This window comes from Gossypium hirsutum, chromosome D12, assembly GCF_007990345.1.
Source record: "Gossypium hirsutum isolate 1008001.06 chromosome D12, Gossypium_hirsutum_v2.1, whole genome shotgun sequence".
Taxonomy (NCBI): domain Eukaryota; kingdom Viridiplantae; phylum Streptophyta; class Magnoliopsida; order Malvales; family Malvaceae; genus Gossypium; species Gossypium hirsutum.
Genome location: NC_053448.1, coordinates 62,318,494 through 62,338,406, shown reverse-complemented (window position 1 = coordinate 62,338,406; position 19,913 = coordinate 62,318,494). Strand labels below are relative to the sequence as shown.

Here is a 19,913-nt window from a genome sequence, read left to right as displayed (position 1 = left end):
ACCAACAAGATTTAAACCAATGTACTAAAGGAAAAGAGCAAGCATCTTAACCAACTAAGCCAAACTAATTAATTAACATATTATAGAAATACTGTTATTATCTTAATTATATTACTTACGTTTTAACGATTTATCGGACCTATTCCATACACGTGTCAAATCAAAAAAATAATACAACAATTCTGTAAAAAAGAATCTGGTGTTTACTTCAAATAAATAAGGAAAATAATGATTTGAATGTTTCAAAATTCAATTTTAAACCGAAAAAATTAAAATTTAAGGGCAAAAAAGGATCTTTTTCAACGAAAACTGCGGCAAACCGCCTTCGACGGTTTGTCAGCGCGTACATCTCGAAAATTTATTCGAAATAAAAAAAAATCGTCTCAATCTGACAACCGAGCCAAAAGTTATGGCCTTTCAAAGTTTTCCAAGTTAAAAAACATAAACTGTTCATCCACGTCAGCAAATCGCGTCCTCGTAGGCGCGATTTGTGTCCACGTAAGCAAAGCGCGCTGATGTGGACGCGATGTTCTGACACGTCCCGTGACATCGCGCTGACGTGGACGCGATTTTGGAAAAAATGGTTCATTTCGGTAAATAATAAAATATCGAGTCCATTTCGATAAATTTAAAAAAAATAGGGCTTTTTTTTGGTAATTTGCCTATTTTTTCTCTTTTAAAATCCAAAATAAAATATCTTATCTTTTCTCCCTCAGTTCACTGTCACATAACCAAAGCTACAACAATGGCAGCAAATCCTCAATAACAAAAAAGAAAAAGAGAGTAATGGCCATTACTACAACAAGATTGACGGAAATGCCCCTCAGAACCCCACTCCCTTTCTCATCCAATTCCTATTCTTCTTCTCTCAACCTTTTCTTCTCACTTCCAAAGCCTTCATTTCGTTTCTTCACTACTTCCTCTTCTCTCCGGTCCGGAACTAATCCGGGTTCCATTTCGAACCGCTATTCTCACCCGTGGTATCATCGCCTATCCACCGGCGCCTCTTCTTCTTCTTCTTCCCTTCAAGCTTGGTCTTCTCCTTCTGAAAAAGTCATCCAATCGGACGGTAACGGTAAGGCCGATTCTGAAACTCGGTATCTCAATAAAGGGCAAAGCGCTATAGACAGAATTGTTCTCAGGTTGCGGAACTTAGGGTTAGGATCAGATGACGAAGACGAAGAAGATGACGGAACTGACGATTATAATTCGACGCCGGTGACTGGAGAAGAGAGGTTAGGTGATTTGTTGAAGAGAGAATGGGTTCGGCCTGATACGAGGCTGATAGAGAAAGAAAAAGAAGAAGCTGTGCTGCCGTGGGAGCGAGAGGAGGCGGTGGTGGAGGTGGTGGTGAAGGAGGGAGGTCTACTAAAAAAGAGGACAGTCAAGGCGCCAACGTTGGCTGAGCTGACAATTGAGGATGAGGAGCTTAGGAGGTTGAGGAGGATGGGGATGCATTTAAGGGAAAGAATCAATGTACCCAAGGCGGGGATTACGAAGGTGGTTCTTGAAAAGATTCATGATAAGTGGAGAAAGGAGGAGCTAGTTAGGCTTAAGTTTCATGAATTTCTCGCCGTCGATATGAGGACTGCTCATGAGATTGTTGAGGTTGGTTTTTGCTCTTGTCATTAGAAATGTTAAGAGTTTTTGTTTTTGCCGGTGTTGTTTGGACTCGGTTGTGAGCGTCGGATACGGGTATATATCCGACATGGATATGATTAGTTTTTGTATGTATTTGAAGGAGGTCATATCCCAGTATCCCGATATCTCGGATACGAATCTCAGACACAAGTACTGCATGAAAAATGAAGAGACCGAGCAACATAGTCATGCATGGCTATGACTTAAGGATCATCTTTTAGCCTTGGGGTTAAGTTTATATCTAAGATTTTTTTGTTATGCATGAAAAATGAAGAGTCCGAGTAATGTAGTTCGAGATTATGTTATTGGTTCGAGTTTTTGTTATTCATGCGTCTGACTTAAGGATCCTTTTTTAGCCTTGGGGTTAAGTTTATATCTAAGAATTTTTCTTTCTAAAAGAAAATTTGAATTATCTTATCATGGAAGCAATATAGTTATAATAAGATTTTGATTTCTATGGAGTAGATATAGATTGGTTGATACATTAAGCATTTAAGACTTTTGGTTTTTGTTTTTACATGGTGAATGGTGATAATGATGTAGTATTGATTTAGTTTTTCATTTGAAATGGATAGATCAAACGTTTCATGGACATATGAATTGCTTGTTGGACATAAATAAGGAGCTTGTCATATAAGTAACAGGCCATTTAGTTTTAAGTTGAGTGGTAGATCGGATTGTTTGTTTTTTTGGGTAGGTTTTGAAGTAACTAGGATGTGTGTCGCCAAATTCTATAATTCCTTGCTTCCGTGCTTTAATCTGGTGTCTGTTTCTAACTTCTGAGCACTTATTACAACATATAATATTCACGGCTTGAATTGATGGTCAGCGTCGTACAGGAGGATTAGTTATATGGAGATCTGGAAGTGTTATGGTGGTCTATCGTGGGAGTAACTACGAAGGTCCTTCTAAATCCCAATCTGGAGAAGGAGAAGCTCTTTTTATCCCAGATGTTTCTTCTGCTGGCAAAAGGGAAAGTGAAACAGGATCAGGTTCAACCTCAGAAAAATCTGATAAGGTTGTGGTGAAGCCAGAACGTAGTGAAAGCATGACTGAGGAGGAAGCTGAGTATAACAGCCTACTAGATGGTCTAGGACCTCGATTTGTTGAGTGGTGGGGTACAGGAATACTTCCAGTTGATGCTGATTTACTTCCTCCAAAGATACCTGGTTATAAAACACCTTTCAGGCTTCTTCCTGCTGGAATGAGACCACGGCTTACCAATGCAGAGATGACAAATTTACGGAAAATTGCTAAATCACTTCCTTGTCATTTTGCCCTGGGTATGTTCACCTTTTTTCCATGCTTTCTCTTACTTTACCTTTTCTGTTGGTGACATTATACAGAGTTTCACTATTTAAATATTCTTCTAGGGAGGAATAGAAACCACCAGGGATTGGCAGCAGCAATAATTAAACTTTGGGAGAAAAGCCTCGTTGCAAAGATTGCTGTAAAACGAGGTATTCAGAATACAAATAACAAGCTTATGGCTGAGGAGCTAAAGGTATGTTCTTTTACAACTTATATCTTGTGTTTTGCATGATCATATTCTTCTGCCTTGTTGCAATTGCATATTCATATTCCTGATTCATACTGAAGTGATCTTTTTTACTGGTGTATGAGATTTTTTTGTCTTTCTTTGGACTCTTCATCATTTAAGATATGCGGCACTTTCAAAAGAGACAGAAGAATATACTTCTCATGCGTACTAACAATTTTGCAGAACTTAACTGGAGGTGTCTTGCTGCTTAGAAACAAGTATTTTATTGTCATATACCGCGGAAAAGATTTCCTTCCAACAAATGTTGCAGCTGCTCTGGCAGAAAGACAAGATTTGACAAAACAGATACAAGATGCTGAAGAGAAACTCCGGATCAAAGCAGTTGAGCCAGCTCAATCAGGTGAAGACAAAGGACAGGCACCAGCTGGTACTTTGGCTGAGTTTTATGAGGCTCAAGCCCGCTGGGGAAGAGATATATCTGCTGAAGAACGGGAAAAGATGATTGAAGAAGCTTCCAAAGCTAAGCACGCTAAACTTGTAAAACGCGTTGAACATAAATTAGCTATTGTAAGTATAATATCTATACCCTGTTGGTTGAAATGAAAAATCTTGCAAAGAATATGCAATTTTGAATCTGTTATTGGTTTATTGTTAGTAACCATTGGAAAATTAACCATACAAGCTTCTTTGTATAAGCATGTCTAGCTTCTTGGAAAGGCTACTGCTATTATCTCGTATGTCAAATATGCTTGATTTAGTTACTTTTCTGAAGATCTGAAACAGGCTGCTATTTTTGGTCCTTAGTTTGCTATTTATTTTTGAAGGTCATCAGTTTCCTGTTTAGTGCATCTAGGTAGTTGCTGTATGATATAAACTTTTCCATGTTTGTACCTGCTACCAGTTCACAATATGTTTTTAGATATTTTATTTATTTGGTTATTGACTTTTATTGCATGCTTGAATATGCAAACAGGCCCAAGCCAAAAAGCTTAGAGCAGAGAGACTACTAGCTAAAATAGAAGCCTCTATGATCCCTGCTGCTCCTGATTATGACCAAGAAACAATCACCGATGAGGAACGGGTTATGTTTCGCAGAGTTGGTTTAAGAATGAAACCATACTTACCTCTTGGTGTGTGATCCTTTCATTTGGTGATTGAAATTTGAATCTAGAATTAAAATGCTGACGGTTTGTATAATAATGTACTAGGTGTTCGTGGTGTTTTCGATGGTGTTATTGAAAATATGCATCTGCATTGGAAGCACCGAGAACTTGTGAAGCTAATATCCAAACAAAAGGTCCTTGCATTTGTTGAAGATTCAGCAAGGTTATTGGAGTTTGAAAGTGGTGGGATACTGGTGGCAATAGAAAGGGTCCCCAAAGGATATGCTCTTATCTACTATCGTGGAAAAAATTACCGTCGACCCATTAGCATAAGGCCAAGAAACCTTCTAACAAAGGCAAAGGCATTGAAGCGCTCAGTTGCAATGCAACGCCATGAGGTTTGATCTCTTACATTCTGATATTATTGTTATGCTTCATAACAATTGTTCCATATTGCTTTTATGTCTTACATCATGCTATTTGTAGGCTCTAAGTCAGCATATTTCTAAATTGGAGAATACCATTGAGCAAATGAAAAAGGAAATTGTAAGTGTTCTTTTTCCTATATACAGTCACTTTTGAAACTCTATTTCTATGCTATATATATATAGCAACTGGTAGGGACTTCCGTTTCTTGCGTGACACACCTTTGTATATGAACTTTCGTTTAGCCCAAGTCATTTTTATAATAGTTGAAACCAAACTGGTTGTATAAATGTTAGTTGCACTTTATTATACGCCGAGGTTACTCATAATTTAGATGTCTTGTTCTCCCGTTTTCCCGTTATTCTGGTTTCTGTTTCAGGAGTTCTGCTTCTCATAGTCAAACTCTTCTGACTATGAGATTCTAATTTCATTATTGGAGATAAGAGAAGGTTACGAAGATAAAATGCTGAACGAGTTCAACGCTTGTGCTAAGCTATAGGATATTAACATACTACTGTAATGATTTAGGATCTTTATTACATGCAAACCTTGAATTTCAATTTTCAAATGGTACGAAGTCTTAAGATATAGCCTAAATATTTAAGCTATCCTTAAAAAAGGGTTGGTAACTTGGTATAAGCAGGTAATTCTTCATAGTGGAAGACATGAGTTTTAAATGTTGGCTGAACTAATTTAAGATGCAATTTTCATGCCTTTTTAAGGGGTTCTCTACTGCAAGAGAATATATGTATTGTAGTTAAGCTTTACATGAAAATAAGTAATAATAATGAAAGAACACTAAAGGATACTAGATTCTTTTCCTATTGCAAAAGAGGTGAGTTGTAAATAGTTAAGAAAGATTCAAGGCTTTGACCTAAACCAATCAAGATCGAAGATTTAGAAAGGCAATGTCGTTCATGGTAATGTTGTTAGGTGGATCACAGAATTGAGCCAACATAAGGTAGCACTTTCTGAAGTAATAAATTGATTGATAATCTACTCATAGTGCTACATTATTTATGGTTACTGGTATGCCATGTAGATTTCTCTACGTTTCCTTTAGTAATACCTATTTAATGAGAGAGTATGCAATGGGGCTTTTTTACCCAGATAATATAAATTAATTAATTAATTATCAAAATAGGATAGGAAAAGAATTATTTACGGAAAAGAATTATTTACGGAAATAAGCACCACCCCCACTTCCCCCCAATCATTGCGGCATGATAAGTTTTTAAAAAGAAAAAATTTGGTGCTGTCATTGTGTCAGGCGGCACCAATAAAATATTTTTTTAGTTGATAAATTAACAACATTTAACTATCTAACCAAAAAAGCTAAACTATTAATTTACCAACTAAAAAAGTATTATTGGTGCCGCCTGATACAGTAATGGTACCAAAAAATTTAAAAAAAAAAAAAAACTAATCATGCCACAATGATTGGGGGGAAGTGGGGGTGGTGCCGCCCCGGCGGATTACTGTAGCAAATGTTTATTTCGGTAATTAATTTTTTTCTTATCCTATTTCAATAATTAATTATTTATTTTATATTATTTTGGTAAACAAAGCCCTGCAATGGCCTTGCTGAGTAGATTGTTTTTCTTATTTTCTGTCCTGGTATGCTTGAAGTAAACTGGAGAAATTATTGTTGGTTTTGTAGGGTGCTTCAGAAGATGGTGGTGATGATAATAATAGGAGCTCAGGCGAGCATGGCCAGTTTGATGATGATAATAATAGGGGCTCAGGCGAGCATGACCAGTTTGATCCCATCTCGGAACTCACCGAAGTGAGTTACTATATGTTCTTAGTATTCTTGTTGATATTTGTTGCATGTATAACTTCTTGAGTGGGGGATGGTTTTCAGTTAGAAGCCGTCAGTGTGGTTATTTGAAATATCTTGTTACTGTTGGGGGGAAATGTTTCTTTTTTAACGAATAATTTGTCAAATGCTCGTTTGCAGAGTGAGGATGAAGAAAAAATAGCACCTGACACTGACGATGAATACAAAAATGAGTTTGATGATTATGAAGATGATAGCGAATTCGTTGACGACCACAATGAAGATGATAGCGAATTTGTTGATGATGACGATGAAGATGAGGCTGACAACAGTGAGTGGGAAGATGAAGAATCTTTACAATCAAACATTAAAAAATCCGATTTACACAGACATTGTTGATCAAGTTTCTAAAAATTTTGGAGTTAACAGTTTCTCATGTTCGCCATAGCCCCTTGAGGTAATCATTATATTGCTTCTTTAGGAACTATGAAATTCCATTTGGCTGATGAGAAAGTTTATCATCTCAAAGTCCCATATAATATTCTTGTTATGGCTTTTTTGTTCTCTGCTGTGCATTCCAGAAGCCATAAAATCATAATATTTTCCTTTTCCTGATAACGTCAGGTATGTGAAGTCTCAGCCCGTGACATGCGCATATTTTTACCAACGAGTATTTTATACATCATGGCTGAATTGGGGAAGGGCTTACATGTATCGAGTGTCATGGACTACCGTCAAGGGTTTTGATGCTTTGACTATGTGAAACAAGGTGGTTCAATCTGGGTAGTTTTGCCATACCATTTTTGTAATGTATTTCGTTTCTCAATTAAGGTTGGGGTACATTTGAGAACTTAAATTTCAAAAATTAGTGTAACTTGTTTAATAAAAATACATGTAAATGTTGATTATTTTTTAGATTTAAAGATGTGTCTGATGTTTTTTTATTTTTGAGTTTAAATACTTATCTACTATTTATGAATTTTGAAATGTACATTTTGATACCTTTGAAGTATATAATTGCATTGAACCTTAACTAGCACGTACACAATAAATGCATGAATATGGTATAGCCTATCATAGGAGTACATGCATTGTAGCATAATTACTGTATATTTTGCTTGGAATCATGTTGTATATTACCAATAATAAACGTGTTGAATGCTACAGATTATACTTTTAACCATTCCAAGCAACCATAATTTGATCCTCAAGTAACTGCAATAATTAAAGAAACCTCTTCAAAAGAAAAAATAATAATAATAGTGCAATTTAAAAGGAACTAAGATTTTGTTCTTGAATGGCCTTATGCCTATGGAGGTACTCAAATCATATCAGCTATGTAAGAGAAAACTTCAGTGACTTACATTTTTAAACTCAAAAATTAAAAAAAAAACTAATTCTTAAAAATAATTTCAAAATAACTTAATTTCAAATATAAGAAAAATGTAAGGTTTAGGAAAAGCCAAATTTAACAATATCATTTACCTCATACATGCTTAGAAGGAAAATAAACTGGAGTTTACACTGATACGGTGTTCATAATATATCCCTTTTCTGTAGACACCCTTTGCAAAGGGAAATATGAAGGTGAGGGGACTTTCTTAAATCTTGAGACATTATCGTTGTGTTGTATGTCATCAACTGTACTGTCTCTTTAGCTGCAATTTTGCTTTCCTCCATTTTCATCACTGCGTGAAGTTGAATAAAAGCCTGAAAAAATAAAAAAAAAGAGAGTTAAAAAGGACTAGGAAAACAAGCAATCATAAACAAAAATGGCACATGATTTAGAGAAATATTTAAGACGCATGCATTCATGCATGCAATGATATGCATGCAATGAAGCAGGGAGCTCCCTTCAGTCCAATGGGTGGGCAAAGGATGGGGAAGGAGTTGCTCCCACACCATGCATCTGGCTCTGCTTAACATTAGACGATGGAGGTAAAGGTTTAAGCATAGCCGGAATGCATGAGATGGCAGCTCTATCCCCTTCTCTGCCCCCTGTATTGGACCAAAAGGAGCTCCCTTTCTTTTATTCAACAAGAAGAGAAAGGGATGTGTAATTCCCTCCCTTGTTCCTTCCTTTATATACTAACACAAACTCTATCCCCCCCCTCCTTACCTACCATAAAGTTTGGCACAATCCAGCCGAGTTGGAACCTAAATGAGAGTCAAGCTCTTTTTTGTATACCTTTTTGTCTTCATTCGAGGATTCAAATTTTTATTAAAAATGTTGTTTAAGAATAAGATATGAGATCTACATATTATATTAACAAGTCTTGAATCATTGATTCATTCCATAACAACAACCCAGCAATTTTATTAGTTGGTAGAATACTTCAAACCACACGGTTCATCAACTATGAATATATAAGTACTTGAAATACGTGTTTATCTGGTTATTTTATGATTTCTATGTTTCATTTCTCTTGGATTCTTCTGCTTTTCTTTTAGACCGGAAATGGTCAATAATAATAATAATAATCCTCACATGCCGTTCATTTAAAGTTGATAAACTCTCAACGGGTCAATATTGTCTCCAATTCAAGTTTTATCTCTTAACTTTGTATAGAATCTAAATGCTTGAAATGGCGGATAATCCTCAAATGTCATATATATTTTAGGACACAAGCACAAGCCTTACCAAGCACAAGTACTCATATTTTCTTGAAAAGTATTCTTTTATCACGTGGTGACAAGAGATTTTTACTCTGTTGAATCTATCTTATTAAATACTTAACTTTTTACAAAATCAAGAAATAAAACCCAATCCCATTAACATCAAGGGGAAAACATTTCAAATATTTCATCAGGAAAAAGTCCACCTCTCGACATAAAGAAAAATGCCAACTACTTAAATATAATAATATATGAATTTTTTTATAAACACGACATAAATATAGAGACAATGGTTCAAACAATAAAGGGTAGTCTACGCATAGCAATGTAGCATGTGTTGTCGGATTGAGATTTGATGGAATCTTTGTAAAGATTTGGCCGTACCATTTTATTCTCACCAGATTCACCTTTGGCACTGTCCCTTTTTTTATTATTTCCTGATTTCATGCAAGAAGACAAATAAGACAGTAGAATTATTATATAAAAGGCGTAAACTAAAATAGCTTTCCCAGATACACACACCACACTGACCTATCTACACCCCTTTTAAACCCCAACCGTTGGATTCCCTCGACGTAGATTAAAGGGACGGTCTTGATCTTATGGTGGAAATATATGCACTTCATCCTTGCCAATGTGATGTTATCTAGTGAATAGTCTTATGTTTATTTCAAATTAGTTTAAATTTGGTTTAATATATAGATTCACCTCTAGATTTGATAATTTTACTCACATTGACCTTTAATTTTTTTTTATATTGGTCTTTAAGGTTAACATTTGTTACATAAATTGGTCCCTATATTAACATCATTTATTTTTTTTTTAAATTTATTGATGTGGACAAGTATGGGGCTGACACTTGGAGAAATAAGAGGATGACACATGTATTCATCTTTAACCGTTCTTAATTTTTTTAAAACACCTTGAAAATTTGTTAAAAACCCAAGAAATATATAAATTATAAAACTTCAAAAATATATATATTGAAAACAAAAAAATGAATATAGATAAATTTAAAATAAAAACAATAAATTTTGTTAAAATTTCAAAGAAATAAAAAAATTAAATATATTTAAAAAATAAAAAAATAAATTTGATTAAATTTTTAGTAAATTACAAGAAATTGTAAAAATATAAAATTTAAAAATATTTTAAACATTAAAGAATAAAAAGTTACGGGCCAATTTAAAAAAGTTACCAATTTTTAGGGACCAATATATATATTAAGCCTTTAAAATCCCTATATTACTCGATTATCATATAATTAATAATATTATTCTAATTTGTGTCCATATTTTACTTGTTTATAATATAAATTTTAAGGAAGAGATTGATTTGTATTGGTATAAAATTAAAGTGGTTTTACATTATTTTCTATTTCTTTGTACGATTAATATGTTCAATTTTATGAAAATTAAAAAATTTTAACTATCTGTTTTATATAAAAAGATTGTCGATCGTTCAATAAATATTAATATATACAATATTTTAAATAAATAAGATAAAGAGATTGAATCAATTCAAAAATTTAGATGTATAACAAATATAATTATATTGATAAGTTCAACGGTTAGATCGTTAAAAGATACAAAATGGTATAAAACTATTGTTGTAAATTGTGTTCTTATTTTATTTATTAATAGTATAATTTTTAGATTAAAAAATCATAATTTTATATCCGTCCATAGCTTTAATTCAACCAACATACGTACCGTACCCTAAAGGAAATTGAAAAAAGGCTGCAAAGGATGTGATTACATCGGAAGACATTGCATTTTGTTTGAGTTCCGAGGATAGTACGGTTTGCTGATGTTTTTTGTATTTATTTGTCTTAGCTCTAAGCTCCTACCTTCCAGATTCTCTCTTCGTATTTGCATGCTCTCAATTCCTCATTATTTCACTCTTCTTCCACTCTTTATCATATATATATATATGGCTTAAAGCATCATTTCGCCATTAAAGTATATCATTTTTTTCATTTTAGTTTTTCTTTTGGATTGATATCTAAAGTTAGATTTTATTATCGATTCACTTTATTACAGTTAAAAGTAACTTATTAAAATGTAGTCTAATTATAATATATCACGTGACACTTTAATCCAATTAAAAAATGCCATGTGACACATTCTAATTGAAACATATTTTAACCTTTTTTTATTATTACAATGAAAAAAGTTAAATTTCAAAGCTCAACCAAAAAGTTAAATTTCTATTACTTACCACTTATTTCGCAACATAATATCTCACACCACTGGAGACGGGTGAGCCAAAGCATAAAATCCTATTACGCAAATCCTAACTCATTTAGTTATAGCATTAACAGTCATATTCACCTAGTTTCTACCTGTAGTGAAGTGAACTAGTAACAAAATGTAATATTAGGTACTAATCTAACTAAGCTAAAAAAGATTTAGATACCAAAATAAATTAATAATAATAATAATAATAATATAATAATTATGAAATGGTAGGTAGATTCTTTTTTCTAAAAATTTAGTAAAATAATAATATCTTTATTAAGATCATAAATGGATAACACCCTTTCATAGGATATTCTTCTACCCAGACTTTTCGCAATATTAGATAATGATGCAGCTATTGCACCTAACACAAACCCTTGGAGAATCAACCCAATACAGAGTTTTGGTCGGATTATGTTTAAACCTTCCCATATTTAATTAAATAGGTTTAATTATTATTGTTTGATTAAAATTAAAATTTCACGTTTTAAAATAAGATACAAACATTAAAGTTGACATATTCAAAATTATAATGAATAAATTTAAACAAATTAAAATATAATAACTAAATACACAAGTTGTCTAGGTGTGTTCATGTTTCTTCAGATAGAGAGTTGGAGATGGAAATTCAGCATTTGGGAATAGAAATTAGACACAAGATGTTGAGCTTAATAAGGGAAAAGTCGTATAGATATCCAAGTAAATTAGTATCTATAAATTAGAAAAAAAATGATCATTCTATTAAAATTTCATCAAATTTTACTATTAAAAATTGGCGTAGCTGATAGAGTAACTAAACATTTACACGTGGCGTCTCGTTCAGACGTACAATGACCAATTTATAATAGTAGAAATAGATGAAACTTTTAACAAAAGAACATATATGGTTCTTGGTCTAATATACATAGATAAATTTATCTATTTTTTACGTAAAAAAACTAAAATACAATCTAATTTTTAATACAAAACTTTCATAACACTTCGAGTTAAAATGGGTTCTAATTTGTGTTATATTATATTGCGTAAGTTAGTAAACACAATTGTCCGCAAAGTAATGGGCCAGACTACGAAGGCCATTTAATTAGAAAATATCATGTACAACACAATGTTAGCAGCTTACATAAACAGGCCCAAATTTCAATGAAGCAGGCTCCTACGAATTATTCAGCCTTGAAAGGGCAGAATCTTTACAAAATTATTATCTTATTAAATAACTAAATACTTTTATTCTAATTTGTATGCAAGCCTCACTGCAAGGGGGAAAAAAAAAAACTCGTCGGTCGTCGAATAATTCTCCGGCTTATCCATAAAAAAAAACTTCTCCGGCAGCATGACAAAAAAGGAATGCCTACTTATGCTGGAGGAAACGTCGAGCGCCACCGTTAAACGGAAGCATATTTACTTTGAAGAATTTCATTGTAACCGACAAACCAAGCGGCAAAAATTGGTGTCTTCTGAAACTAAAACTAAAACAAAAACCCTAACTCTAAACCCGGAACCGGTACGAAACCCGCGGGGTTGGAATCGTTTCCACGCCATTCGTCCTTGCTCATCTTCGTCGTCTCGGGTGCACAAACGGTGGCAGAAGAGAAACAATTGCAGAAGCTCGAAAGCTTCTCGCAACTGGGTCTTCTCTTCCTACGATTGTTCTGATTGCAAAGGTATAAAAATTTCATATAAATATTATGGTAAGTGTATTTTGGTTAGTTAGAGCATTGGACATTAGCTTTCCCTACCATTTATTACTACTGCTCTATATTACCCTTTTCTAGAAAGTTAAGAATGTTTTTGAATCTCAACTATTTTGGGAAGATGAATTTTTCATCTAATTTTCAATTTGTTTTATCCTTGCCTAATCTTTGAACTATTGTTTTGCAGATAAAGTTGTCATTGTTTCATATAATATACTTGGTGTGGAAAATGCAGCAAAGCATCCCGATTTGTATCTTAATGTCCCACGAAAGTTCTTAAAGTGGGATAGACGTAAAGACCTAATATGTAAGGAGGTCAATCATTACAATGCTGACATCCTGTGTTTTCAGGTGAGTTTATGATTCTTTTAATATAAGATTAAAATCAAATACATTCGCCTAGTCGAAGTCAGCGAGACTTGACAATTTATTTGTTGGTTATATTCTTATAGTCCATTCTTACTTCTGTAGGAGGTTGATCGTTTTAAGGATTTGGATGATCTTCTGCATGAAAATGGCTTTAAAGGTGTTTACAAGGTATACTAAATTTTTCTATGTGCTTTCCCCGAGTCCAGTGGCTATGCTGTCAACTTCTTCTACTAACACAATTGTAATTACAAATTACTCCAGGTTCGCACAGGTGATGCATGTGATGGTTGTGCTTTATTCTGGAATGAAAAAAAGTAATCTTATCAACCTCCTTTAATATAAGTTTGATTTGGTATAATTTCTATTTTTGCCATATGCAACATTTATTGCCTATAATTGTAAATGCCTAGATGCTTATTCTTCATATGAGTTGAAGATAAATATGAGCTATTATTATCGCAATTATTTTATTTGTCATGACAGTCTACTCTCACCTCATTTGCTTAATAAACATCTGAGAGATGTCGCAAGCAGTTATATATGCTTATGGCTTTTGTTTACGATAGAGTTGGCCCTTTAAAAGTTTGTTTCACTTCTTTTGAGCTTATATTTTATTAAAATCGTTTCATTTATCTTGTTTTCTTTTTCAGTGTTCATCTGTGCTATATCCAACTTGTAAAATGTTATATTCCAAATGCAGATTTACCCTATTGCATGAAGACAGTATAGAGTTCCAGGATTTTGACCTTCGTAACAATGTTGCACAATTTTGTGTTTTGAAGGTATTTAGGGGATGATGTATTGCTGCATGGCTCATCTCACCCTCTTGTTGTAGGTTTTAGTACATTGTCGTTTGTCCAATCAGTTAAACCTTAATTGTTTTAATTCTATTAAGCTGGTTGATTTTCTTGAGCTTTTGCTAAATTATGTAATTTTCTGTTCCCCTCAAGGCATTTCCTCATTTTGATGATTTCTAAAAGATGTTTGGGAAATTTATCAGTTGCGGAGATAAATGGTTTTTCTAATTCACCATCCATTTCCTGCTAAGGATATTAAGTCTTCTAACTTCTACAATTATCATGTCTTCATTTTCGGCTTAGTGATAAAATAAGACCTCAAACTTTGATAAAAGTCTTAACCTAAGCATTTATTCTTTTACTTTTACCAATTGAACCCTCGACATAATCTGGTATTGTCCTCTCTCTCTCTCTTTCTTTCTTTAATTATTACATATCCATTACTATTGTATATACTTATTTTAGCAGTAAATTTCTGTGGTTCCTTGCCTGGATGTTTAATAATTCTCATTATACAGATGAATCGACATCAATCAGAGTCTAGTTCACATGCAAAACCATCAAAGTAAGTTTAAACTTTTTTGCCACATCCTACTTTGTATAGATTGCAGTAGGAATTACTTGTGTTTGGTAACATTTGGTCAGTTTTTTATTGATATACTTTTTATTTTTTAAATTAACAAACTTTAGCTTCCTATGTTATCAAAATAAGTCTAGAAAATGAAAGTTGTTATCACTTAAATGAATTTGGGTTAAATAAAAAAAAATGTATTAAGTGGTAACTTTTGGATCGAGGAGTATACCATAGAATCATCAAGGTTCGTAACTTTGTTCCCCTTTATCCATGCCTCTTAGAGATGATTGATGGGATTTAGGTTGAATTTAAGACAAATTTTAGATAAAGTATGGCTTTACTTGGACGGTTAACTATTAAGAAAGTCACATATGTGTTTTATGGCTAAGAGGAAAATTTTCATTGATAAGTAGTTGGGTGAATTTTTTTAATTTTTAAAAACCTTTTCTTGCAAACTGAATATACAGGAAAAGACAAATGCGAAGTCGAAGATTATTGGTTGGGAATATACATGTGCTGTTCAACCCAAACCGTGGAGACATAAAGCTGGGCCAGGTACTGAGTGCTCAGCATGATGTTTGCTATTTTTCTAGACCACAAAATTAATGCCAGGTCCTCTTAAGCTAAACGCTCTTGCCTGTGCCTTTTTCCTTTAAAAAAATTATGGAGGGTGGGGGAATCTTTATAGTTTAGGATCCCATTGTCTTTTATTATTGAAGCTGTTGATGCTTAGAAATATGATATGCAATGGTTTAGGTCCGGCTGTTTCTTGAGAAGGCTTACAAGCTATCACAAGAATGGGGCAACATCCCCGTTATACTTGTAGGAGATTTTAACAGCATTCCTCAGGTGGGGTCATGCAACCTAACCACTACGTGAATACATACGGATTCAGTATTTAATTTGTTATCTAGTTTCTGCTGGCCCATTTGTATCTTGAGCTTGTTTTCATCTTGTCTCCAGAGTGCTATGTATCAATTTCTGGCATCATCTGAGGTGAGTTTTGGTTCTCTTGTAGATTGTAGAGTTTGAAGTCCACATCCTTTAAGTATTCTTTTTTTTTTTAACTGAGAGGTATTATTTTGATTGACTGGCTATATGCATCATTAATTGTAGTTTGATTTTCATTTTGTAGCTCAATATCCATCTCCATGATCGCCGACGGATTTCAGGGCAACTTGAACATTCATCGCGGAGAAGAGAAATTAGAGCTCAAAACAAGGATATAGACAGGTTATATATACACCTTAGATTTCTTTTAAAATTTTGAAGCATTTTTGAAAGGAGACTGAGACACGAATCTGAAGTGGCTCACTTTCCTTGCACAAGGTTTTGAACTTATCAGCTTAATTATGAATTAAGTTGGATACTCATTGATGTTCTTTTATATCCATTGATATATTGGAAAATGTGAAATTGTCTCAGTTGAGTTCATTGAAAGCAATTCAGTTTTGAATTGATAAGGTAGTTTAATAAAAATGATAAAAAGTTGTTTGCTGAGGTCAATTTCAGAATCCTATATTAAAAGACCTTCTTTACAAGAACTTGTTATTATACACTAATGTGAGTGAGTGCATATGAGGTTAGTTTTTGAATGTATACTTTTTGGATGCAATAAATAACATAGCTTTCGTTTGTTTTATTTGCTTTTAACTGGATTTGGTATATCAGGCACCATGTTTGGACGCCTTTCTCCAGGCAGTTAACGTCTTCATGGAGTGATGAAGAATTAGTTCTTGCAACTGGCAATAAAAATGTCACTCATCTGCAGCACAAATTAAACCTTTCCAGTGCTTATCTTGGGGCTCCTGTAAGTTTTTTCAAGCTCCTTTGCGCTCTCATTATAATTTTGGACTTTGGAAATAAATGGCTAGGCCTTGCAAGAAAGCCATGATCGTCTTGTATGATTCGAAATTAATATTTTGAATCCAAACTTTCTTTTTGGTTCTTTTTGTCTAATAAATAGTGGTTATTCTTTTTCTAGGGGAGCCATAGAACAAGAGATAGTCATGGAGAGCCCTTGGCAACATCGTACCACTCCAAGTTTATGGGAACTGTAGATTATATATGGTATAACGATTGCATTTTGAAAATGTCCGCATATTTCGGGAACTTTCATTTACTAACTTCAGTGTTTCGTTCAGGCATACAGGGGAACTTATTCCTGTGAAAGTTCTCGACACATTGCCTGTAGACGTATTGAGAAGGAATGCAAGCCTTCCTAGTGAGGTACCCCTTGTTCAATTTAGTGAGCTTGGTTGAGCATTACATAGCTATACTAACATCCCATGTGGGGATGCTAGTTATAAATCGATTAACAAAGTGTATAATGAGTCGAGTTCTTGGTATATTAATCGAGAATTTATGACTTTGCAGAGGTGGGGTAGCGACCATCTTGCTCTTGTATGTGAATTGGCCTTTGCTGATGATTGCAAGGAACCCTGATTGTTATGTTTTCTATGGAGTTATAAACATTATGATTTTCTTGGGGATCTGAAAATTATGTAGAAATATCCTCTTTGACATGCATAGAGAGAAAAACGCAAAATCATCCGATAATGCTAAAACTTTTCTCCGAAGAAAACTACTGATGTACGGGAGCCGGAGCTGGATTCTATATTTATATGGAAAACAAAGAAGTGCCATTATGAATTATGCAGGTGAGCCAAATAGATCATTTGTAGATAATGCAATTTCTTTATTTTTTTATTTCTAATTTTATCTGATTCGGTGTTTTAACTTTTAATCATGATGTAAGTCGATATTAGATTGTTATTTAATGAGAATTGTGGAAATAGTTTTGTTCTATTGATTTGATTACAGTTTGTGGCCGTAAAACCAGTTTTCAGATTTTTTTTGCTAGTGATTAAGAATTTGATTTGATTTAAACTGACTGATTTATTATTTAATTTAGGGCTTTTGCCGATGGATTGAGACATAGAAGTCTTGACTTTGTTAAAATGTTTTGAGATTAAACCAATAAGGAAAAATATTAATTAAAATCATAATATTAACAAAAAAATAAATTGAAAAGCTAATGAGGTTTTTTTTTTCTTTTAGTACTTGAACATTAAAAAGGAAAACATAATAGCCCAGTGATAAATAATTTTTAAAAAATTATTTGATGATTTAAATCAAAATTTTTAAAAATTAAATAATTAAAATATAAATTCATCTAAATCTCTACAGTATTAAAATTAAATAAATGGAATACAATATATTACTTGCCTGATAAGTTTTGTACGTAATATGTTACATTTAATGTCACACAAGGTTGTCAACCTCAAAAGTACTGCCTTTTTCCTCGTGTGTATTAAAATTGATAGAAGGAAAATAATAGTAATTCTAGAAGGAAGTGAAGTGGGTGTACACTGTAGAGGTGGTAAAGGTATCGGTTACATTTCGGTTAGGAAATGCATGACACTAATATTATTATGTATAGGTAAGGCTACAAATATGGTTGTGAAATTATTGCTTGTACCGTTTTAATTGCATTTAGATATGTTTTTTTTATATATTTATTATATTATTTGGTATTTGAGTTTGATTTTAATATTTAAATTGGTATATTTATTGAAGTCATAAAATTTTTAAGGTGTTAAAATTAAATTGTATATTTTTATAAGAGTTAAAATATAATTTCATTTTTTTATAGTTTTTAAAAGATTAAATTAAAAATTCATCATTGTTAGAATCAAAATATAATTTTACTTTTTACTAAATTAAAATATTGTAAAATTTAAAGAGTCAAAAGTAATTTTTTACATTTTAAGGGGCCTTTGCTAGAATTGCCCCCTGACGACGTCATGTGGCCCTTGCAGTAAACTTAGGGGTGGCAAAAAAAAACCCCGATATCAATGAGTTTTGAGCTAATCTAATCTGATAGGATCAATTTGTTTTTCTTGAAATCGAGTTTCGGGGCGGGTTAGCTTTAGAGAATAGTTAGGTTAGGTTTAACATGAAACCACCCTGCCCGAAGATATTTACAAAATTATCCTTATATATCTTTTAATATTAATTAGGTTAAAAAATTCTTAAACTTTATCACTACCAACTTCAGTTTACTATCTTTACTCTCATTTCATACTAGTTTCTTTCTCTCTCCCATTTTAATTTATTTTTTCAAGTTTCCCTCTCATTTTCGTTCTTTTGTTTTCTACGAAGCATGGTCTTTTTTTAACATATATATATTAATTTAATTAATCATAATTTCAAATAAAAAATTGAACACGGGTCGAATCAAGTCGAGTATACAATTAATGTTCGAGGTGGGTTAAAATTGTTTAAGCTTGAGGTTGGATGAGGTCAGGGTATAGTAGTAGAGTATTGCGTTGAGGCCAAAGTGAGCAAAAATTCACCCTGTTGCCATCACCACTCAAATTTAAATACCAAATTGAAACAAAGAAAATCTCAAAATTCAAACACCAAACTGAGCTAACATACCAAATAATATAATAACCTCATTAATTTTTAATATTTATTGAAAATGTAATATTCTAAAGCCTAAAATTCCCGCGACCAAGTCCAAGGGTGATAGTGTGGTTGGGAAAATGGTCCATTTTTATTAATATGGTAAAGGGAGTAAGAAGAAAGCAATCTCCTTTGAGCGGTCCACAATTTGACATAAAAACCTTAAATACACCGCGTATTTTGCATGCTTAAACTTTTTGGATTAAAAGTTTTTGGGTGTTTGCTTCTTCTTCAAGTCAAAGATTTTTCTTACTCCTCATATATTTATTTTACATATGGTAATTATTTTACGCAAAGGAATAAGAAATTACACTTTTTTTTATTTCATTTTATCGATATAATTATTTATATGAATAATAATAAATTGTGTAAGTCTTCAATAAAGGATATTATACAGTAAAGGATGTAGTAAAAAAAAAAGCTATATTCAGTAAAGGATATTATAATTAGACATTTCTTTTAAATTAATATTTTTAATGATTTAATTTTTTAAATATAATAAAAAAACGCTTAATAAAATTTTCTATAAAAAATAAAATAATATTTTTTATAATTTAAATTTTACATTTATCAATCACTTTATAAAATGCAATATACCAAAAAATTTTAGTCCTTAATTTTTCCTTTTATCATACATCATATTTATAAAAATTTATGATAATTTTATAAGTAGTATGATCGTGGATTGTCGGAAAAAAATCTAAT

General features: G+C 32.7%; 2 protein-coding genes across 2 annotated transcripts; both read left to right on the top strand.

Annotated features, from left to right (window-relative positions):
• Positions 1-706: 706 nt before the first annotated feature.
• LOC107931019 (CRM-domain containing factor CFM3, chloroplastic/mitochondrial) lies at positions 707-7,366 on the top strand. Its single transcript, XM_016862792.2, has 10 exons — positions 707-1,608; positions 2,471-2,924; positions 3,015-3,145; positions 3,365-3,709; positions 4,116-4,272; positions 4,351-4,643; positions 4,732-4,791; positions 6,332-6,457; positions 6,632-6,908; positions 7,076-7,366. The coding sequence occupies exons 1-9, from the start codon at positions 787-789 to the stop codon at positions 6,848-6,850; spliced, it is 2,607 nt and encodes an 868-aa protein (XP_016718281.2). The 5' UTR covers positions 707-786; the 3' UTR covers positions 6,851-6,908; positions 7,076-7,366.
• A 5,170-nt stretch (positions 7,367-12,536) lies between these two features.
• On the top strand, positions 12,537-17,546 carry LOC121202886 (carbon catabolite repressor protein 4 homolog 5). Its single transcript, XM_041107752.1, has 14 exons — positions 12,537-12,968; positions 13,186-13,349; positions 13,470-13,535; positions 13,629-13,681; positions 14,068-14,149; positions 14,683-14,729; positions 15,206-15,293; positions 15,495-15,587; positions 15,702-15,734; positions 15,874-15,971; positions 16,410-16,548; positions 16,723-16,808; positions 16,883-16,967; positions 17,115-17,546. The coding sequence occupies exons 1-14, from the start codon at positions 12,638-12,640 to the stop codon at positions 17,181-17,183; spliced, it is 1,434 nt and encodes a 477-aa protein (XP_040963686.1). The 5' UTR covers positions 12,537-12,637; the 3' UTR covers positions 17,184-17,546.
• The last annotated feature ends 2,367 nt before the right edge of the window (positions 17,547-19,913 follow it).